General features: G+C 49.0%; 1 protein-coding gene across 1 annotated transcript in view; it reads right to left on the reverse strand.

Annotated features, from left to right (window-relative positions):
- Positions 1-17,578, reverse strand: part of FRMPD2 (FERM and PDZ domain containing 2) — a 79,594-nt gene extending 62,016 nt beyond the window's left edge. Inside the window, exons 1-9 of the mRNA XM_082407150.1 lie at positions 17,453-17,578; positions 15,657-15,814; positions 11,503-11,568; positions 9,144-9,335; positions 7,184-7,316; positions 6,393-6,480; positions 4,514-4,640; positions 2,530-2,601; positions 265-439 (exon numbers count right to left, since the gene is read on the reverse strand). Of these exons, the coding sequence (XP_082263276.1) occupies positions 265-439; positions 2,530-2,601; positions 4,514-4,640; positions 6,393-6,480; positions 7,184-7,316; positions 9,144-9,335; positions 11,503-11,568; positions 15,657-15,814; positions 17,453-17,576 (1,135 nt within the window). The 5' untranslated portion in view covers positions 17,577-17,578. The remainder of the gene's footprint in view (positions 1-264; positions 440-2,529; positions 2,602-4,513; positions 4,641-6,392; positions 6,481-7,183; positions 7,317-9,143; positions 9,336-11,502; positions 11,569-15,656; positions 15,815-17,452) is intronic.
- Positions 17,579-22,450: the final 4,872 nt, after the last annotated feature.

Here is a 22,450-nt window from a genome sequence, read left to right on the forward strand (position 1 = left end):
GTCTAACCTCAAGGCACTGAGATTGGTCAACCAGACCCAGCAAATCACAGAAGCTACATCTTACAAGCATTGTTTCCTTACCATCCTCTGCACTTACTTGACAGTCTGCACATGAGTACTTGACATACTGACTAAGGTCTAGGTGTGCAAGGGGCAATGTCCCAGTCTCAAGCAGTTTTGTTAGAAGGAATAGCACTCAGGTACCTAGACACTGGGGTTACCTGAGGCCCCAGCCCAGCTGCGGGCTACCTGGGAGACACTTACCTTTCATGTAAGCCAAGCCAAAGTAGGTGAGCTCCCCAAGGTTGGCAAAGGACGCAACAGCGCTGAAGACGGCTCCCACTGTCGACGTGATGTCACATCTCACCTCCAGGCACTGCCCGTTCAGCAGCACTACACAGAGGGCCCGGAGAGCCAAATAGGACTTCCCTTTTTTGGTCTGAAAACAAGAATGGTATAAATTGTAACAACAACTACAAGGCATAGAGTCTTTACCATGGGCTAGCTATTGTGCTAACCACTTTATATGTATTTTCTCATTTAACTGACAAACAACCCGAAGAGATAAGTACGTTTGTGATTCCTGTTCAGCAGAGGAGAAGCAAGGCTCACAGATGGTAAGGGACTTGCCCAGAGTTACACAGTTAGTAAAAGGCAGAACCAGACTCAAATCCGTGCTCTCTGCCAGCCTCTGCAGGGGCCAGGAAGGCTGGGGAGCCACATGTAACAGATCTCTCCCCTGCAGAAATCCTGGCTGCCCCTTGGGCTCTGCTTCTCGAGAGAACTGCCCAGGACCACAGTGGTGAATCGTACACCCCCAGGAGTGCTGGACAACCTGATACTGACCCCCAGGCCTTCACAGAGCACAGCAGAGAGAATTTGGGTGGGCAGAGATCCAAGGAAGAGAGAGGGCTGGCGCTAAGGTGATTACTGTGAACCGAGAAATTGATCAGCAGAGCCGCATCCAAAGATGTGCCTTCTGTCCCTTCACCCTGCTCAGACTAATTCCAGATTCATCGGCCTCTGTAGCCCCCCTAACCACTGTCGCCTGGGCTCAGCCGCGCAGAACAGCCCATCTTCTGCCCACAAAATCTTGTCTGCCTGAGTCTCTGCACATACTGCCCGCTGCCTGGAATGCTCTTCCCCTCCATCCCCACAGGGCAAATTCCTATGTGTTTCCCAGATCAGGCTCAAGACCTCTTGTCTGTGGCCTGGAAGGTCAAGCCACCCTCTCCCTTCTCTGCTCCCCTGAGGCTTTCTGCTCAGGGGCCCAGCCTCCCTAAGGACGGGGGCTGAGTATCCCCTGTGCCCCAAAGCCTAGACTGAGGCCTGGCCCAGACCTCCTCAGAATGTCCTCATTAAAAGACAGTCATGGATGGACACTACAGCTGGCTTTAGTGCCATTGAGACCATGCCTGCCACCACACCATGACCTTCCTACACCCAGGGGCAGCCCCACACCCCAGGGGCCAGTGCAGGTCTGAGGACCCTGTGGGAGGGAGAGCTCTCCCATGATCCCAGGCAGGGCTGACCACATGGCACACTCTAAGCCACCCTGGTTCCTGCCCATCCTGCACACCTGTGTCCCCTGGGGCGGTTGTTTACCATATGTGCGCATGCTGGGGTGGGGAGGGTATGGAAGGTGCTCTGAAGCACCCGGTGCTTCGGTTTAATGCTCTGCAGTTGCCCTCTTGAAATTTGTAATAATTGTATCCTTGAATGTGTGTTTTCTAAGTGATGTCCCATTGGAGCACGCACAAGGAGCTTGGGTTCACAGTGATCCTGCCTCTCCACCTCTGGTAATGGGGTCTGGCTGCCAACTCCTCTGTTCCCTGGTGCCCCAGGCCCCGTCCAGTCTCTGCCTCCCACTCCCTACCCTGCAGCCTCTGCCACCCTTCACCCAGGGCAGCCCCCGGCTTATATATTCCACCATCCCGCCCCTCCTCCCCAGGGGGCTGGTTCAGGAAGGGTCCCAGTCAGGCATCTCAGAGCAGGGCATGGCACTGGCTGTACCCACTCTGGGCCGACAGCACCACAGCTCTTTCCTTGGGCCCCAGGAGGGACAAGCCTGTCACTCACTCCCAGTCCAGGTCCGCCTGAGCTGGGGCAGCAGAGCCAAGGGAAGGGAAACTGGCTTTTCCTCCCCAGAAAACAGACAAATGCATAAATGCTAGAAAGCAAGCTCCACGTCAAAAGGACTCTGCTTTGTTCATATCGGAGATCTAGGGTCTGGAGTAGTGCCTGGTACCTACTAGCTGCTTCAAGAATATTTCCTGACTGAATGGGAAGAAGAAGGCAGAGCTCGTCTGGAAGGACAATCAGGACTTTGTCAGAAGTCACAGAGGGTTCCTCTTAAAGGGGAAGAGGATGCTGAAGAAAGGACATGAAGTAGGAGTGTGACTTGGCGAGGGCTGGCAGGTGCCTGGAGGAGAGAGTGAGCCCCTCAGAGCTCAGTCAGCCTTATGGCCTGCCCAGCTGGTCACTTCCCTCGCCAACCTCCAGCCCTACCCAGTCTAACCCAGCAGTTACCACAACTGTTCCAGGCAGATACAAGATCACCGGGGCCTCTCCAGCCAGCAGGACGAACTCCGGCCTGGAGAACTGAAGAAATAGGCAGAGTCACTCACGGTAGAGGAGAGAAATTAAAGTCAAGTTCCACGGAGCTGGACCCCCAGCTCCAGAACTGGGCTTTTCCCATGGCCTCACTTCCCTCTGCCCACTAGCAGCACTCCCTTGCCCAGAGCCAGCAGCAAGCAGGTTTCAATGAAATGGAGCTCAACTGTGCTGAGGCCCTAGCTAGGCTGGGCATCTCAGAGCAGATGTCTTACAAGAGGGTGTGGTTTTGGCGATGTTCTAACTCTTCAGTTAGGTGTCCACTTCATTCTCAGCGTCATAATTCATGCATGATCACATAGTCTTTTATATGTCTCAAAATAAATATACATTATATGCAACAAGATTTTTCGAAAACGAAAATACCTTTAGATTTAGATCCGATGAAACGTTTTTCCAGCTCTGGATGTTGAATCAGTAGTGTGCATGAAGAGCTATTTTCAGTTTCACAATACTTTATGTTTGTAGCACACTTGTGACGCAGGAAGTGCTTTAACGCCACCATTATTTAGACCCAGCCATCTAAAATGGGCTGAGAATGTGCACCCTATGGGGTGCACATTCTCAACCCATTTGGCAGGAAGTCGAGGCTCCAAGAGGTTAAGAAACTCACCCAAATCTAACAGCAGTGAGTGATAGGATTGGGTGGGCCTTCTAATGTGTCCCCCATGGGTACCTGGCAGGACTTCTGTCTCAAGAGGCCGAACACCCAGCCAGGGTGTCCCTCAGAAGCGCCTTTAGTGAGTGGTTATGAAGAAAAGCCAAAGAAGATGAACAAGGCCTCCCTGATGCCCGTCCGTCCCTCCCCCTCCAAGCTCATGAGGACCTGAGAGTGGCCTTGGAGGGCAGCAGGGGCTGGAGGGGAGCGTGGCACCAGGGCCACAGAGGAGAGGATGTCCTGAGGCTGCCCCGAGCTCAGCTTATCCCTAATTAGTTGAGCACATTAAGCAAATCTCTCTGCAACAGACAGACAGGCAGACAAGGCCTTCTGGGGGCATCTGGGTCTGACGTTCCCAAAGGGCTCCTGATGCTCGGACAGAAGGCCTGGCAGGGACAGCCTCCTCAGTGAACAGCCTGCTTGGGAGGGGCTCGTCACAGATCCAGGGGCACTGATCCCCATGGTCACTGTGGGCTTGTGTGGGTATTAAAACAGTTTTTCAGCTGATGTCAGTATCATGCATCGAGGAAGGGATGCTTTTTATCTAAACACCGGAAGTGGCTCTGACCGCTGGTGCCAGAGCTGTTTCTGGCAGAAGGTGTTACCCTGCGACCATCCCTGATCTCACCCTGCAGCACAGGTGTAGCAAGCCGGCCCATCAGCAGAGACCAGCCTGCCTGCCAGGAGTCAGGGGTCCCTGGAACCACGAGCAGGGGTCACCCAACATGATCCCTCCTGTCGTCATGGACTCCCAGGCTGGGGCAGGCTGGCCTGGCTACTCATGAGCCCCGACTCCCCACACTCGTCCAACCCCTACTGCCCTATGTGCCAACCAACCTGGAGAATCTCTCTCCCTGACTGTCCCACCAATTCCTTTGCTCCCACATGTCATCTGTTCAGAAGGCCCTTTCCAAGTATATTCAGCCTTGTCAGCTCTCTTACCACCTCCCCTGTTCTGCCACCATCTACGCCAACGGCTGTGAACTTCCTGAATGCTGGGACCTGGCATCTTCAACCTTCTGTCCTACACAGAGTCTACAGCAAGGCCACTCAATAACACCTATTGCCCTGAATTTCAAAGTTCAGGATGATTTTAGTCCAGTTCTCTGTAAGTCTCAGCCCAGGGAAGCTGCACCCCCCGACCCCCGGCAGGACCCTGCCCATTTTCAGCTGCTGTGTCAGTCACACATGGCTCCTTGCTCACACCTCTCTTGGGAGTGCCCTTTGGTCCTCTCTGCTCACCTTTCCCTTTCTTTGCAGGAAACCCTTTCCAGAAGAAGTTGCTAGCCGTGAGTTTTCTGGGAGAGCAGAACCAGAGCTGAGCCGTCGGCCTTCCTGAAGATCTGGGGGAACTTCAGCTGGAAGAACGCTGGCCAGCGGTCAGAGAAGGAGCAACAGTTAACAGTGGAAACAGCTTCCATCTAGCAAAAGCCCCCACACACATGTGTACCCACTACTGCCCCTTCGCCCCACGAGTTATATCCGCTTTGTCAATGAGGAGGCTGAGGCCCAGAGAAGTTAGGCTGCAGAGCCACGGGGGTTGTTTTGAGGTACAAGGGTGCAGTCCATCTCTTCCTCACCCCACTTTGACCCTGCCTCTGCTCACTGAGCTCAGGACAGACCGGGCCCACGACCCCAGGTCCTGAACACAGGACGATGGGGCTGCAGAGGGTTCTGACTTTCCTGCCTAGAATTCTATCTATTGTTCAAAATGTTTCAACGATAAACACACATTGTTTATGGAATCAGAAAGAAAAAAAAAAAGCGATTTTCATTGGGAAAATAGCAAATAGAGTTTTGTTTTGTTTATTTATTTTTGGCTGCATTGGGTCTTCGTTGCTGCACGTGGGCTTTCTCTAGTTGCGGCGAGCAGGGGCTACTCTTTGTTGCGGTGCACGGGCTTCTCGTCACGGTGGCTTCTCTTGTTGCGGATCATGGGCTCTAGGCACCTGGGCTTCAGTAGTTGTGGCACGTGGGCTTAGTTGCTCCACAGCATGTGGGATCTTCCAGGACCAGGGCTCAAACCCGTGTCCCCTGAATTGGCAGGCAGATTCTTAACCACTGTGCCACCAGGGAAGTCCCACAAATAGAGTATTAAATAGAGGAAAAAGCATTTTGAGGTGAACTCTGCAGCCTCCTGCCAAGGCCCCAGCTGTGTATTTGACATCAAGCTGGCTACAGCCCTTGGCTGATCCGTGGAGGGACAACGAATCAAGATGTATATAAATAAAGTTTCAAAATGCATAATGTTCCAGGTCCAGGAAGATATGGGCCCATATGGGTTTCAAGCAGGTTTGTTAGACTGATTTTGAAAATAGCCACAATTCTTCTCCCTGATCCATGCCCTTAACCGTGGGACTTTGACCCCCCTCCCATCAGCAGGTAGAGTCTGTTCCCCACTCCTTGAATTTGGGCTGACCTCTAGCTTTCTTTGGCCAATTGAATGAGGTGGAAGGAGTGAGGGCTAGGGCTAGTTCTGGAGGTTCTGTGGAGATATCTCTCTCTCTCTCTCTCCCTCCCTCCTTCCTCTCTTTTCTCCTTCCCTCCTTCCCTCTCTTGACCTCAACTCTGCCATCGTCATGAGGACAATCCCAGGCTAGCTAGCCTGTGGTGAAGAGCCAGGGCTTGCCTAGACAACAGCCAGCCATCCCCCAGAAGTGAAGCTGCCCAGCTGAGGTGCAGCTGATCACAGATGCACAAGAGTACCCTGCAGAGTCCAGAAGAACCTCCCAGCTGAGCACAGCCTAAATTCCTAACTCACAGAATCAAAAGCTAAATAAATCATTGTTTTTAGTCACTGTGTTTTGTGGCTGTTTGTTACACAGCCTCATGTGACATAGATAATCACAACAACAACAGAAGCATGTTGTTCCATAACTGAGTCTGAACTTGGTTCCCAGAGGAGACAGAATGCCCTGACACCATAGCTGCCATCAGGCCCCTCATCACCTTGGCTTCATATCTGCTTAAATGTGGCTCTTTCACCTGCCAATGCAATAGGGTCAGCTTTTTCTGGAAAAGCAACAGACTTCTCAATAATCAGAAGAAAGAAGCAGGGTACAGCAGGTCCCACACCAACGTCCCACACCAAGTTCACAGCCCCGTACACCTTGCTGCTTACCTGTTCACAGAGAGGCTGCAGCAACTGTGTGCTGAGGCACTCAGTCTGGGCTCCAGGGAGCTCTGAGTCTCTGTGCTTCTCTCTGAAACTAACCAAAGAGCATGGTGGAGGGCATGAGCAGAGGCAAAGCGCATGGCTTTCTTGAATTAAGCAACCTAGGGTGTGTATATCAGCATCACGACTTACTAGCTGTGTGCCCTTGACAAAGTTACTTGACCTTTCTGAGTCTCTTTCCTCATGTGAAAAATGGAAATGGAAATAACAGTTACAGAGGGTTGGGGGAGTTTTTAGGAGGAAAGATGAAGTCTAACAACAAAGAGAACCTTATTTTATGGACAACAAATAGTAAATTAATTTTTTTTTTAAATCTCAAATTGAAAAGCAGAGAATGGTGGAAGATTTGAAGATTACTCTAAAGGCCATTCTTCTAACACACCTAGAGCAACAACAAAAACACTCTTTCACAAATTGCTTTTTCTTTCACTCCACCTAGAAATCAATTAAAGGGAAAGTTTTTTCATGTCATTTGTTTAAATTTGTTTTTATCAATTTTAAAAAAGTTTACATTGGACATAAATAACTCTGCTAAATTACATCTCCAAATGAAGTTTTCCTCAGGACACAGGCGAGTCCTAAGCTCAGCCCCTTCTCTTCAGGGGCTTCCTGGAAGAGTGGGGTTTGCACGGGCTTTCTCTGCCTCCACAGCATGGACATCAGGCCCACAGGGGCCAGGAAACAACAGAGTGGGTACCATCAGCCCACCCAGGGAATGCTCAGGGCACCATACCCACCTCTGCAGGGATGCAGACACCCCGGGGCCCTCGCTGCCCGGCTCTCACAGCTGGCCTGCTGCAGCCTGTTTCTGAGCAGGTAGCTTCTGTCCTGCTGCCCGGACGAGCTTTCCTCCACAGCCCTCCTCTCCACCTGAAGGTCAAGTGTATCACACATCCGCATCCCAAGGTCGAGAGGGGACATTTACACAGACGCATACAACCTGGCTATCGGTTTGAGTCAGTGTGGAAGGGTCTGTCCTGCACAGTGGGAGCCCAACAGTGAGCACGTAGCAACCAGAGCGAGGTCTGTGTGTACCAGCCACACAGCCTAGAGGTGGTTCACTCACCCCCACCCCCCAACACCTGCATACTCATGCACATCTGTGCCTTCGCTCACACGCCCCCTCCACGGGCCAGGGTCTACCTGATGATCTCTCCTGTGCTTCCAAGGCCCAGAGCTACATCCTCTCTACTTCTAACCCTCTCCACCTCTGCCCTCTCCATATCTGCAGATAGGAATGTCCTCTCATCACCTCCCCTAGTCACTTTACTCACATCTGCCTCTATTCCACCATGTTACAGCAAGTTTGCTTGCTTGTCTCTCTCCCACAATCTCACTGTGTGCTTAACGCACCCCTGTAGCTTACTGAGTTCAGTGCCCCAGTGAGGGTCGAATAAGCAGTGGAAATCACTTCACAGGTCCCTGACTGAAATCACTTTATGATTTCCCGATGGCAATGCTGCAGATCATCACAATGTTCATCAGGGGACAATGACATATCAATGGATGGTAGGCTCTAGCGTCCTTCGAATACATGGACCTCCTACGTCCCCACCAAATCCTCTGGCTCAATGAACGGGAGTGACATGTTTACACGCCAAGAGAGAAGGGGTCCAAGAAGGAGGACAGGATGGGAGAGGCATTTTCTTTTATTTTTTTTTTCCCTCTTTTTCTTTTTCTTTTTTTTTTGGCCACCCGCACAGCTTTCCGGATCTTAGTTCCCCGCCTAGAGATCGAACCTGTGCCCCCTGCAGTGGAAGCACAGAGTCCTAACCACTGGACCGCTAGGGAATTCCTGGGAGAGGCCTTTTCTGATTGACTGTGGGCAGCACCTCCACAGCCATCCCCTCCTCTCCATTTGCATGGCCCCTGTCTCAATTCTCCAACACGCCCCTGGACAAGCGCAGTGCTGCCCAGCGAACACCTCACTTGCCTCACCCGAGTCCCAGCTCTGTCCTGGCCTCAAGGGGGACCAAGGCTGGTGCAATTCCTGCTCTGGAGCTCCCTGTGGGATCAGGTTGAGGCTGTCTCCTCCTGAGACCACCTCCTTACTCGGCTTGTCCCCCATCCTTCCATCGCTCCCTCTCCTGGGAGTACTTCCCCAATAACTAACCTGCACAAGAATGCCCACCTCTGGCTTTGCTTCAGGGAAACCCAGCCTAAGTCAAATGCTCACTATGTGCCAGACCCCTTGCTAGGCCCTGGCGAGTGCACAGGGCAGCAAGCAGCACCGTGTGACAAGCACAGCAAGGGGACCCTCTGCAGGTACAAGATGGCAGAGGGGAGGGAGCGGCCAGGGACGATGTAGGCAAAGTCAGGGAAGGCTTCTCGTGCAAGGCCTAGAGCTGAATTTTGATAAGCTAACTCATGGGTCATAAACACGACTGTTTTTATGAAAAGAGGCTCTTTCAAAGATCTCAAGGGTCTTAGCCACATTAGAAATCTAGTTTCACTCAAAGGTCTTCACCAGCACTGCCCGATAGAACTGCAGTAACAGGAATGTTCTAGATCTGTCCTGTCCACTATGGTCCTCGCCAGCTACAAGGGGCTACTGAGCACTTAAGTGTGGTCGGTGTGACTGAGGAACTGAATGTTTTATTTCCTTTCAATGAACTATGACTTAGCTCATTTGAACTTCAACAGCCACACGTGGCTAGCGAGTGGCCCCTGGCTTGGAAAGCGCAGATCTACACTGACCTCGGAGATGGTGCCCAGAACCAAGCCGACCAGCTGTCTGACGTGGAGACTGGCAGAGGCTGGGTGGACAGCCACTTCTTCCCAATGAATCCGACAAGCTTCCAGGATGGACTGCAGCGGTAGCCGCCTGCCAGGCTGGTCTTCGCACATGGTCAGCAGAATGGAGTGCAGGGGCTCGCAGAGCTGCAGGGGCTGGAGAGTGGGGCAGCCACGTGAGAAGCCTCCAGAGCCGCAGCCCCTGAGGCCAGTGCCTTGTCAGGTGTGCCATGGAGACAACTAAGAACGGATGTTCTCATTAACTAGGTAGATGCTCACTCCTTCTGGGGAGTTTAGGGAGGCTAAACGGCTATATCACTGAGGCCACAAAATGCGGAGCAATTATCTCTGCATCAGCTGTGTGTAGTTTGCTGCTTTCTAATCTGCAACGTCCTTCGGGGCGCGGGGAGCCCAGACACATCCTTGAAATGCCTACGAAAAATAGGTGCTTGACAAAACGGATTTCTGCCTATGCCAAGCACCCAGATCAAACCAGGTCAGCCTTTAACTCACATTCACCTGGCCAGCTTGACATTTTCTCTAATTATTTAGGTGGCTCTCACTGTGCCTTTCCGCTAGAGTGTGAGCTCCAGGACCACAGGGACTGTGGCTTTTTCACTTTGGAATCTCCAGTGGTCAGTGTAAGGTCAATAATCATTGATTGAACTTTATGTCACATGTACACATCAAGCAAAAGAAAAAATAGTTATCTTATTAAACACTTCCCTCACGTATTTGAATGACCATCCTTTATATAGGGAAGGTCTCAAATTCATACTCACTCTCAGGTGTTTTCTCACCCTCACCCATACTGTAAGTTACTTTCCAGATGAAGACTGCACTACCATTTCCTGCCACGGAGCATGAGTTGTGAATGCCTATCTTCATGTGTATCCAGGCTACTGAGTCCCACACTCATATAGCACATCTGAGGACCTCTTATGTGCCGGGACTGCGTGGCTACTTGCAGTATAAGGTGGGAGACAGTCCCAGCCTTCAAGAGGTGTAAAGTCTAATGAGGAAGATGGCCACTTAAAGAGACAAGGACAGTACAGGGTGATAAGGGCTTTGGTCTCAGAAACATAAGACATGGTCATAACACAGAGGAAGGGGCCTAACCCAGTCTGGGGAGGGAGGAGGGAGCTGGGGAAAGAATTTGAACTAAATCTCAAAAAGCACACTGGGGCTGGCCAGGAGAAAGGCTGGGGAGTGAGCCGCAGACAGAGGGAGCAGTGTGGGCGAATGTTGGCATGTGTCTAGAAGGAAGGAGGCTATGGGCAGGACCAGGCCCAGGGCAAAAGGACAACGCAGGGCCCCTTGGTCAAAATTGTTAAGAACTTTAATGCAGAGCACTGAATCAAGTGGGGAGCCCTTTTAAGTGCAGGGCCCTGTGCTATTACACAGACCACACGCCCACTAAGCCATCCCTGATTATGGCAGAGTATCAGAGAGGAACCAGGGTCACAGGTAGGAACCAATTCTGGGCTCCAGGTATGCTCTGCTGAGAAGTGGAATGCAACCCCGTGGGGAGTGGGGAGCTGTGAAAGATTCCACAGGAGAGGGACATGGGCAGGTCCCTTTTCAGAAGGAGCCGGAAACACTGGGATGTTTAATTGGAGAGGGCAAGGGTGAGATGGAAGGAAGGAAGGAAGGAGGTTAGGAAGGAAGGAAAAGGGGGGAGGGAGGAAAGAAATAAGGCAAACAGGCTGGACAGAGTTCTCCAGTGTATGTTCTTGTTACACTGGTTTCTACGGAATTCTTAGTGTCAGATGAAAATTTACCCATACACACAAACACACACATACGCATCCTGTAGTCAAAAATTTTGTAAAATGCTATGATAAAATTTAAAAGTTTCTGTGCTTTAAGCCTTCTCAGAGTCTTTAATAAACTACTCTGACAAATCTTCAAGAAGAAGACATCGTAGGGACATTTTTCCAAATCAATTGAGCACAGAACCCTTTTTCATGGAAGCATCTCACTTCAGGAAGGGCTGCTTTAAAGCCTTTTTTATAAATTGGTATCTTCAGTATCTATAAAATTCTCTAGCTTCCTACTTCCTCTGGACTGGAGTGGCAAATAAGTTCTTATCGTGCTTGCCAATCCCAAATTGTGTCTGCCTGGAGTGCCAAGTTGAGTAGGATTCTGAGGTTCTTTCTGTACGCAGCAGGAGCAGCTCTTTAATCAACTGGTAATCCTTCCTAGAACCTAGGAGTGCAGAGTGGTGGCACATAGCTCAACAGATGTGGTCCCTGCCCTGGGGAAAAACTAAATAAATCCAAAGACATGACCTGGCAAGGCTTTGAATATCTTGTTCACAGACCTGATTTGGTGGAATGTGAAACCCTGCTGACCAGTAGAGGGTCATTCCCAAAGAATAGACGTGCATCTGCCCAAGAGAAAAAGCACATGATTAGATTTGTCACCTCTGTTATTCCATGGTCCTGTAAACAAGATACAATTCATTTCCACATGTGGCAGACACTGTTGGCTGGCTAGCCGAACAACCATCTGCAACTCCCTTAAACTTTGCTGCATCCTACTCTAGAGGCTGAAAGTCTCAGTGACCATGACGCTCAATTTTTGTGAAAGATGTGAAGTAAGTCTGTTAGGGGGCTTCTGAAAAAGTTTGTTCTTTACTGTCAACAGGAACACATGTGGCTGGTCCCATCCTTTCTCCCCTGTTTCTGTCTTGAACACTGATATGATACATGGAATCATGGCAGCCATCTTACGACCATGAGGCAATAAGCATAAAGACAAAAAGTCAACAGCTAAGGAGGATAGATTGGAAATATACAGCCTAGATCCTTGATGACATTTACCAAGCTTCTGACCAATCTCTTAACTTCCTGTTACATAAATAACTATATGTATGGTTCCAGCAGCTGTATTTTAGGCTTTCTGTTTCTTGTAGCCAAAACTGTCTCTACATGACACACTATGGTTCAGCCTGATTAAAAAGCATCATATGTTGTCAGAAAGCAACATGGTATAACAGAAGAGCATTATCTGACTTCCCTGAGCTTCAGTTTCGTCATCTTTAAAGTGAATATTCTGCCTAAAAACTTCTGAGGATTGAGTAAAGAGGACCTGGACACGGTAATAATAATATTCATTATTGTTTTTATTATTATTAGTCAGAGAGCACTTATAACAGACTAAGCCTTTCTCTAAGTCTTTTACTTATATTAATTTATTAAGTCCTCACCACCATCCTGTGAAGTATGTATTTAATTGTCCCCATTTCACAGAGGAGGAAACTAAAGCAAAGACAAGTTAGGGAATTTTCCCAAATAAGACCTAAAGCCTAAACTTGATCCCAGGCACCAGAGCCCCTGCCTTGAGCCACTTGGCTTTGTCACCTCTGGATCATACTAAATCCTCAATAAATGTTTATTATTATTATTATTATTATCATTACTATTATTATTAGGCTTCTATTATAACTGACAAGGTGCATTTCCCTTAAGATTTTTCTCTTCATGAAATGATTTCTGGGACTTTGAAAGGGAGACGTTGAATTCACAAAGCATGATATGTAAAAAAGTATCGTTACTTGAGCAATCTACTGAGTTTAGTGCAAGTGGGTTTTGTTTTGGTTTTTACATTTTTAGGTCAAGGGCATGTGTCCAATTCACATGTGCCAATTAGTCCTCTTCTTGGTCCGAAACTGTACACCTAAACCAGCTAACCACTCCTCTGATAAAAGGTTAGACACCTGCAGGGAAGTTCACCAGCTGCACCCTCATTTCCAGAGAACTGACCCTGAGAATGGCTGCCTGAGCACTGCCAGAGGCACCGTCCACACCTGGGAACTCACCTGGATTCCAAGGGCTCTATCTTAAAGTGTCCCAGCGCAGGGCCTAAGGCTGCAATGACAACAGGCCTCATCCCAAATCCCAAATACAGCCCACTGGTAGTTGCTGCCTTAGAGAAGGGTGGTGAGAAGGATTCTGAAGGCAACTCCTGGCTCAGTGTGAAAGAACATCATGATAGATTGGTAATGTCTGCCATGATCCCGGGATGGGATGATGGTGGCATGAGTGCCTTGTAGTTAGAGACCTGCCCACACCTTCCACCTGCACCTAGAACTAACACTCCAAGCAGTGGGGGAAACATCTCAGTGTGCTGGGTAGAGCTGAATGTTGCCCTGAGGAGAGGGGTCAGAGTACATCCTCTTAACCTCAGAAAGGGCCCAGGGCTGTGGGAGGATTCTGAGCACATCCTCCCTTGAGACTACTTTCCTGATTGTCTACCCCACCTCCCACAGGACCCAAGCCAAACTGGATGAAGACAGGAGACCCTGATGAATGGAGGAGAACAGCAGTTAATAGAACTGTGTGGTAGGGATGCTGTAAGAGAGAGAATGGCCAGGTAACCTTGCATCCTGGCCTAACAAATAAGGCTGAAGGCCAGTGGTTTCTTCTCCTTAAGCCACACTCCCATATGCCATGCCTAAGGAATTAAACCACCAACAAAAATTGCTGTTTGGTCCATTAAGGACTCAGTCCCTGCCCACACTGACCCTCTCCCAGCTCAAACTCACCCTTTCCTTCCTGGCTCAGATTCTCAGCAACACACTTCCCTAGTTCTTAGCTCAGCCTATTCCTTGAGCCTTGGAACTCTGAGAACCCTCCCTCCTCTCCATGGAGGAACATGTGCAGAGAGAGAAGGATGTTCTTCTCCAGCTTGGCTCAGCTCCAGGATGCTCTGAGCAAAGGAGTGACTATATCTTCAGAAGACACTCAGCAGAGGCCAAGCTGCAGTCAGGAGGGTGATGTCTGTCCCTCACCAGTGAGTGTTGGGAAGGATGGGGAAGGACCGCAGGAGCACTCAAGATCTGTCTTAGCTTAGGTCCTGGAGAAAGCAGAGCCTGAAGCAAGGATTCAGTGTGACATTTAATTCAGGAGGAGTAAGCCCAGGGCAATGAGGGTGAGGAGAAAAGGGGGAGGGAGGCAAGGACAGATGTGATGTGTGGGGTCACTATGCTGGCCACTTCCTTGTAACAAGCGACAAAGCACAGCAGGAAGCACAGCAGACTAAGCCTTGGCACTCAGAACTTCCCTGGAAGGCTAGCAAGACTTTCCTAAAAGCAGTTCATGAAGAAAGGAAGAAGGGAGAATTTATCTTCTCCTTCCCCTCCCATCTCCCACTTCCCATTGGTGGAGTTTCACTCCATAGGAAACTAGCTCCCCTGCACTTTCAGGTTTCATCAGCAGGCCCCTCTAGTGTTTGCTCAGAAAGTCAGATCGCACAGCTCAGGATGTGTCATCTTAGCTGAGTTCAGAGTGTAGAGGCAACTTGGTGTGGGTGGAGCATCACCCAAGAGACCCAAATAGGGACAATCTGAGAGGCACTCAAGTCTGTGTCCAACACAGGAGTCCAGGGATTCACCCCTGGAATCTGGCAGTGTAGGAAAGGGTTCAGGGGCCTGGAGTGCTGGGGCAACTGCCAGTGGGGTGAGAGAGCCCAGGCCACTGCAAAGGTGACTCTCATGTTTTTGCCATGGTGATCTGATTTGGAGACAAACCAGTCAGACATGGGCCCAAACTAGACAAACCTGGAAGCCACTAAGGTCCTATTCTCCAAGCCCAAAGGAAAAGCAGCTCCCATTCCAGGATGCCTCCTGAGAGGAGCGGAAATTCCAGATTTGCCCTTTTCCCATGAAAGGGAAAGGAACAGAACTCAGTGATTAAACACACACTATGCCCTGCCCAGCACTGTGTGCCTGCCTGACATCATTCTTTCCTTAGAAATGCTTCTTTTTAAAATTGAAGATCATGTTTAACTAGAACGTTTTGCTATTCAGAAGCAAAACACATCCATGGAAAAACAAAAATCACCACTGATGTTGCCATCCAGAAATAATCACTCGAGACATATTTTTAGAACTCTGGGCATGTGTATGTGCGTGCGCACGTGTATGTGTACCCAACTAGGATCACGTTGTACATGTATATATTTAATTTCTTTTCAGGTCATTAAGTTTCTACAGCTTAATTTTAATGCTGTCTTGTTTCATGTCCACTCTCACTGGAGATTTAGCTTGTTTCCAGTTTGTCACTAATGTCAACAATACAGCAATAACATCACTGCAGCCAAATCAATCTTTACTCATGCCTTGGGATACATTCCAGTTGAGGACTTGTTGGGCTCTTTTTACCATTTTGCTACATGCTGCTGAACCATTTATCTACAACTTTTCCAAACTTCTTTTTGAGTATTTCTAATAAGCTGATTTATTAGGTCATATTAACCCCACTTTACAGACATAGATCTTGGAGCTCAGAGAAGTTGACTTGTCCTCATCTAAGAGCTAATAAATTACTGGCAAGAAAGCCTGGGAATAAAATTCTTTAACTCCATTCTGCTTCAGTGTTCCTCGGGGCTGAGCTGGGAGCTGGGGATGACCTAGGACCAGGTGTTTCCCAGAGGACAGGCCCAGGGGTGCTGCAGAGACACCACGTGCCTTACCTGAGATGCATCAGGCTGCTCGTCATCACTCTGTCCCTGTAGCAGTTCACGGGCCTTGAAAGGAGCCGCCTCTATATGAGAAACATGGTCTTGGAAGGAGAGACTTCCAGTCGCAGAAAGCAAGACTGACCAGGGGCAGACCACATAGTCCGAGGAATCTGAAACCAAGGCAGCGACGCGGGTGTAGAGATAGGGCTGCCATCTGGAGGACCATCTGTGGGACTGTGCCCGGCAGGCGCCTTGCAAACCCCCCTCTAGGATGAACTGTGAGCAAGACCCGGGGAAACATGTAATGGAAGGAATTCAACCCTGACGTATGCAGGCATAGGAGCATGTGTCATGAAAGGTGGCTGCAGCGGTAGCTGGGAAACTAGCAGCTGCATCCAAATTCACTGGTGGCCCAAGAGTCTCAAGGTAAAAGGTAAAGAGAGATCAGATCCACCTGGAAATTAGCACAAGTCTGAGTTCTCTGGAGCCAATTCAGGGACCAAGGTAGCTGGTCTTCTGGATGTACTATACCTGTTTATCAGAACCTCCAGGGCGAGGAAGAGGGAGTGAAGACTCAGGAAGAAGATGCAGCTGAAGGGACAGGTGCACAGCCTCCCTTCATCTCCCCACGCGGGGACCCTCACCCTGACTGCGCATGTGTCATCTCCCGCATGGGGAGCCTCCACGGCTGGCTGGCAGCCCCCAAGCACGTGTGACTTCGGAGCTGACATCTGAGTGTGGGCAGTCAGTGTTTGTTCCAGTTATGAATTTAATGCCTCGAATCTCCAAATCCGTCTTTCAAGACCTGCTCCCTCCCTTAAGCATCTTTTACGGCGAGCGCGATGTGCAGTTTTCTCAGTAGAGGGCGCTGGAAAGACATTGCGGGAGGCGGGCTCTCCTGCTGTTTCGAGGGGCGTGGGGGAGCGGTCACCGGTTTGTGCGTAAGAGTGACACTCTGCTCCTACGCACATCCCTGGGCCACCCCTCGGGCCGACCTTGTCAAGTGACCATCTTCCCGCGACCCGGTCTACACAGACTCGGCGGGCTCCAGGCCTCCTGCCGGCACTAGGTCCCGGGGCTGTGGCTCACCTGCTCCCGCCCCCACCCAGAGGGTCACCTGTAGGCAAGTGCCTGTGCCTAGCTTGTCCGGTGACTGCAGACGGCTATGTCCAGGCAAAGCAGAGAACTTTGCCATCATCGTGGGCTACAAGCACAGCTCCTCCAGCCGATCTGAACCCCAACCTGGGGAGGGGGCTTCCCTTCAAATTTTGTCCCTCACTGGGTACTACCCTCAATCCTAGGGGGCCATGTCGAGTTTTCTTATATATGACAGTTACTTTTCTATCGGAGTTAAATAATTCTTTATATTAACCTCCCCTGTTTAGACCACTGAGTGTGTGGGTTCTGTCCCCTGATGGGACACTAGCTGTTGCAGCATCTTGCAGGGGACCATTTTGGGGGTGCCAGCCATCCCGATAGCTGCCCCCTGCCTCCTGTCTCTGATTCTGCCCAGACTGCCCAGGTGTTGGGAGAGGCCCACAGAGCTGCAGCCGCTCTCTCCCTAGACACCATGCCCAGAAAAGTTGCAATACCAAGGCAAAAGAACTCTCTTCCAACTGCGGCATGCCATGGGTCCAAGAGACAGAGCTGCCCTCCCAGAGCAGCTCCATGGGCAGGTGTCCTTTGCCTACTCATTCTAATACCTCGGACGGATGACAGATCAATAAGCAGCACCCAGAAATGTGTTTGTTTGGGAAGCTTCACATTCAGCTCCCTGTGACTCAGCTGCCCCAGTCACACACTCTTACCACCACGGAGGTCTTCCAGGAGCCGCTCAGCAGCCAGGGACAAGAGAGACCAGATCTCCTCTTCAGACAGAGCTTCGCCCCGGACCTGCAGGGCACTGGCCAGAGTCACAGAGGCCGGGCTCATGCCTGGAAAGACACACGTGTGGCAGAGCCCTTGCAGTGTCCAGGAGCATGTCTGGACCAGCATTGGCCATGCCAGCCCATGCATGGTCCAGCCCACTCTGCAGCACACCAGCCCCATGTTTTATCGCTTGTATCCCCAGGGCTGGGTGCAGGGCCAGGCACACAGGAGAAGCTAAAGGAATGTTCATTGGGGGCTGGCTGGGTTCGGCTGGTTCTCAGTGAATGAGCACGTAAATAAATAAACTCCCAGTTAAGTGTTAAGTCAATAAATGAATGAATGAACAAACAAACCATGAGAATGGTTCCCTCTGAGCTGGGCATGTGCTGTCACAGAGAGCTTCCTTGTCTGGGGAATGTCTCTCGCCTGCTGCCCTCTCTGTCTGGGAAAGTGGGTAAACAACCTTTTTTGCCTCCCAGACATGATTCATGTCTTTTCCTCTCTGGCTGCCACAAGCAGAGTTGGATTTGGTGCCAGAACCAGCCCTGTCTCTAATGATCACCAACACCTGCCTGAAGGGCAAGAATCAGTAGAAGGAATAGTAAGCCCTGTGTTTTGAAAAGGTGCAGATTCACAGGAAAGCAAGTGACTGATCTGCTGGAGAAGGAGGTGAGAAAGGCTGGTCTTCTCTTCCCTCTCTTCTTAGAAGCTCTCTTTAAACTAAAGCTGACGTTTAAATGTCTGCCCCCTGACAAAGCTGCCACCCACTAATCTCCAGCATGGAGAGCCCCAGGTGCAGTGGCAGCAGGAAGAGGCCAGGCAGGCTTTTCCTAATCCATTTGCGTCACTGATCTTTTCTATAGCCGGAGCTCCGAGGGCGGGTGTGCTGAGTTGGGGGCAGGGTGGGGAGCACATTATGGCCCAGCCATCCCTCCATCCAACATGCTAATCCAAGCGCTCCACTCGCCAGCTGCTCAGCTCCCTCCACGCGCCTCCAAGACCAGCCTCCTGCAGCCTGAGTCCCAGGAGAAAGAGCCTGGCTCTTCCATCTGTCCCCTGAGGGTGAGAAGGGCACTGCAGCAGAACCTAGACACTTTCTGTATGTGATATTATTTACCACAAGGAGTCTGTGAAGAGGGACTGTTGATCCCATTTACAGGCAGGAAAGCAGTCCAAGGGAACCCAGGTAAACAATGATGGAATCAAAGCTGTAATCCAGGCCCTCACTTGTCTTTCTTTTCTTTTTTCTTCCTCCTACTTCCTCTTTCAAACTTTTCTTGATAGGCATTCTCATTCTGGCACATTTTTCTAAATCTTTATAACCACAGTGAAACACTGCCTAGTAAGGAAAAAACAATGGGACAAGATTATGATTCTCAAATAGGAAATGAAATCTCTGAATCTCGAAATGAAGTATCTCTCAAAAAATATGAAATGTGATTTTTTTTTCTAGCTATTTTATGACTAGAAAAAATTTCATTAAATGTATAGAAAGGCTGGAGTAGTTAGTTAATACCATCATTTCAATATAGTAATTGAATGGAAGAAGGACAGCCTTTTCAACAAATAGTACTGGATCCATCATGAAAAAAACTCACACCTTACACAAAAATTAACTTAAAATGGATTATAGATTAATGTACAACATAAAGCTGTAAGTTTTTAGAAAAAATAAGAGACAATATTTGGATCTAGGACTAGGCAATGGGTTCTTAGACTTGACACCAAAAACACATGCCATAGAAGAAAAAATTGATAAATTGGACCTCTTCAAAATTAAAAACTTTTGCTCTCAGAAAGATGCTGTTAAGAGGATGAAAAGACAAGCTGGAGACTGGGAGGAAATATCTGAACATGTGTGAGGTGGTTAATGTTGCCATGTCTGCTTCTTCAGTAGATATTTCCTGTGTCAACTCTTAATATCAACTGTTGAGCAGAAGAACAATATTTGCCCATCACAGGCTTTTGTGCAGGGTTTTAAAATGAAGAGACTGAAACTGGGGACTTCATGATTATTGAGTATAATGTAGTCAACACTTCCCAACAGATGCTAATAGGAGGAACAAAATGTATATATTGTATATATTCACATTTTCAATTTACCAAGCAGAGGGAAATGAAAATATGCACAATATGTAAAAGGGAGTAGGGCAGTGCCTAGCACAAAATAAATATTATGTAAGTATTAACTTTTATGATTAATATTGGACAGCACTGACCTAGTATTCATAGGGAATTATTATACTGTACTGAAATATTACAAAAGTTATTATAGTTATAGATGGTCTTAGATCCTAAAAGTTCTATATTTGACAAACCAACATATTGAATTTTTCTTGTTTAATAGCCAGCTAAGAGGGTTTAGGTTTGTTTGAATGAGATTTCTGCTCCTATTTTAATTTTGGAATGTAAATGTACTTACCATCCTGCTTGAAAATAAATTTGACTGCACTAGAAATATGCCCTGAAAATTCATATATTGTGTCTCCTGTAGAAGGGACACAACACCAGCTATAGTCTTACAAAGGGATTAAACCTGAGTCATATCAGGTCTCTGTATCTAGCTGCCATTTTATGACCTTTAAAGGGTAAAGAATATATTGAACTACACAGAGTATGCCATTGCAAAATCCAAACTTGGGAAACTCTGCAAGTCAAACAGCCTAAGTTCTTCAGCAAATAAATTATTTAAAAAAGAAGGAAGGAAAGAAGGAATAAAGGAAGGGAGGGAGGGAGGGAGGAAGGAAGGAAAGAAAGGAGGGAGGGAGGAAGGAAGGAAAGAAAGGAGGGAGGAAGGAAGGCAGGAAGGAAGGAAGGAAAGAAGGAAGGAAGGGAGGGAGGGAGGAAAGAAGGAAAGAAAGGAGGGAGGGAGGGAGGAAGGAAGGAAAGAAAGGAGGGAGGAAGGAAGGCAGGAAGGAAGGAAGGAAAGAAGGAAGGAAGGGAGGGAGGGAGGAAAGAAGGAAAGAAAGGAGGGAGGGAGGGAGGAAGGAAGGAAAGAAAGGAGGGAGGAAGGAAGGCAGGAAGGAAGGAAGGAAAGAAGGAAGGAAGGGAGGGAGGGAGGAAAGAAGGAAAGAAAGGAGGGAGGGAGGGAGGAAGGAAGGAAAGAAAGGAGGGAGGAAGGAAGGAAGGAAGGGAGGGAGGGAGGAAGGAAGGAAAGAAAGAAGGGAGGGAGGGAGGAAGAGAGGAAGAAAGGAAGAAAGAAGGAAAGAAAGAAAGAAAGGAAGGAAGAGAAAGAAGAAAGGAAGGAAGGAAGGAAGAAAGGAAGAAATGGAAAGGGAAAGAAAGAAGAGGGAGGGGGGAAAGAGGAAGGAAGGAGTGAAGGAAGGGAGGGAGGAAAGAAAGGAAAGGAAAGGAGAAAATGAGGTAATGGGAATGCCAGAGTAAAAACCTCCAAAAAACCCTCTCCTCCATAAAAGCAGTGATGAAACAAGCAGCCTTGTAGAGATAGTAAAGATCAAAACAGAGTTGTAGCTCTTTCAAAACTCCATTGTCAGAGCATTATCATTATTTGACCTGTCTGGCAGTTCTCTGGAAAGCCCCTCTCACAATGTTTGCTATCACTTGACCCAATTCAGAGCTTGCCCAGTGCAAGCAGACTTTTCCCAGGGGACATTTCTCGAAAACAATCAACAGCAATTGTTTAACATTGCAGCTGCTGGAGGTAGCAATAACAGTTGGGCAAACAGCAAGCTAATTAAAAAACAGAACAAAACAAACAAACAAACAAAAACCTTAAAAGAAGAAACTGAGAAATGAGATATCTATAGTTACCTTTGAAAAGCTCCAGAAAATCCCTGAGAGGCGAAACACTCACCTCTGGCTGACCATGAGATTCTGAGCAAGTCGGAAGTGATGGCTAAGGCAGTGTACTGCCTGGCTGAGTGTTGAAGCCCTGTTCTCACATCACACAGAGCCCTCCAGCAAAGACTGGGAGAACTATTGGTTACAAGCACTTAAAGAAACCCCTGTCCAATCATTAGGTACCCACTAAATTAACTGAGTGGAGACTTCAGTGGCCACCATGACAAAGAGTACAGACTTACAAAATTAGTTCAGGAAAGTAACTAAACAAACAGCAAATGGGCTATGAAACAGTCATCATCAGCCTTTCACCAGCATGTTGTGATGCCTCTGGGCTTCTCTCCAAGTTTTTCTAAACGGTCTGGTGGGCGAGTACATGCTACTGCTGTACCGTGGACTAAAAAGGGTATCGTTAACTATCTAAAGGATGGAGGGATCCCACCATATGGATAAACCCAGTCCTCCTGCCAGTGAGGATGCTTGGAAACAGCGTCCAGCCAACAGGCATGCCTTTTGGGGGGAGTTTCACTGCTGCACCCTCATCTCTCAAGCATCTTGCTGGATCTCACCTCCACTGCCTGAGTCCTCTGTATTGATTCCATTCTCTGAAGACTTCTGTGGTCATATAATAACCTAAAAGTCTCTTTTTCCATCTGAAACCCCATTGCCCATTCAGGAGTTTCATGGGGCGCCCTCCCATAAGTTCTCGTGCTGTGGTACATCCTGTCAGCCACCAGCTTCCAGCAGCCTCGCACCCGGGTCTAGCTTGGCCTAGAAGCTCCATCCATGACCTTGCTCTTTAGTGCTTCTTCTTGGGCTGCCCTCTCACGTGGGCCATGGTGGCAGCAGCCCTGAGCTTCATCTGTGAGATTGCCTAGTATATTTTAAGCTCTGGCTATGAATAGAATGGTAGGTCCCATAGAACATCATACACTCATGAGGCTTACATTCTGGGGGGGATGGGGAGAAGGGGACAGACGATGAACAGGTAAACAGATAAACAAAATAATTCCACAGAGAGAGAGAGACTAGGCAGAACAAATAGACAAGGGGATGCACTACAGCATGCCTTTGGTGTGGGGACACCTGAGCTGGAATGGTCCAGGAAGGAGCCTTGGGGAGGTGACATTTGAGCT

This window comes from Balaenoptera borealis (genome assembly GCF_965194805.1).
Source record: "Balaenoptera borealis genome assembly, chromosome: 10".
Lineage (NCBI taxonomy): Eukaryota > Metazoa > Chordata > Mammalia > Artiodactyla > Balaenopteridae > Balaenoptera > Balaenoptera borealis.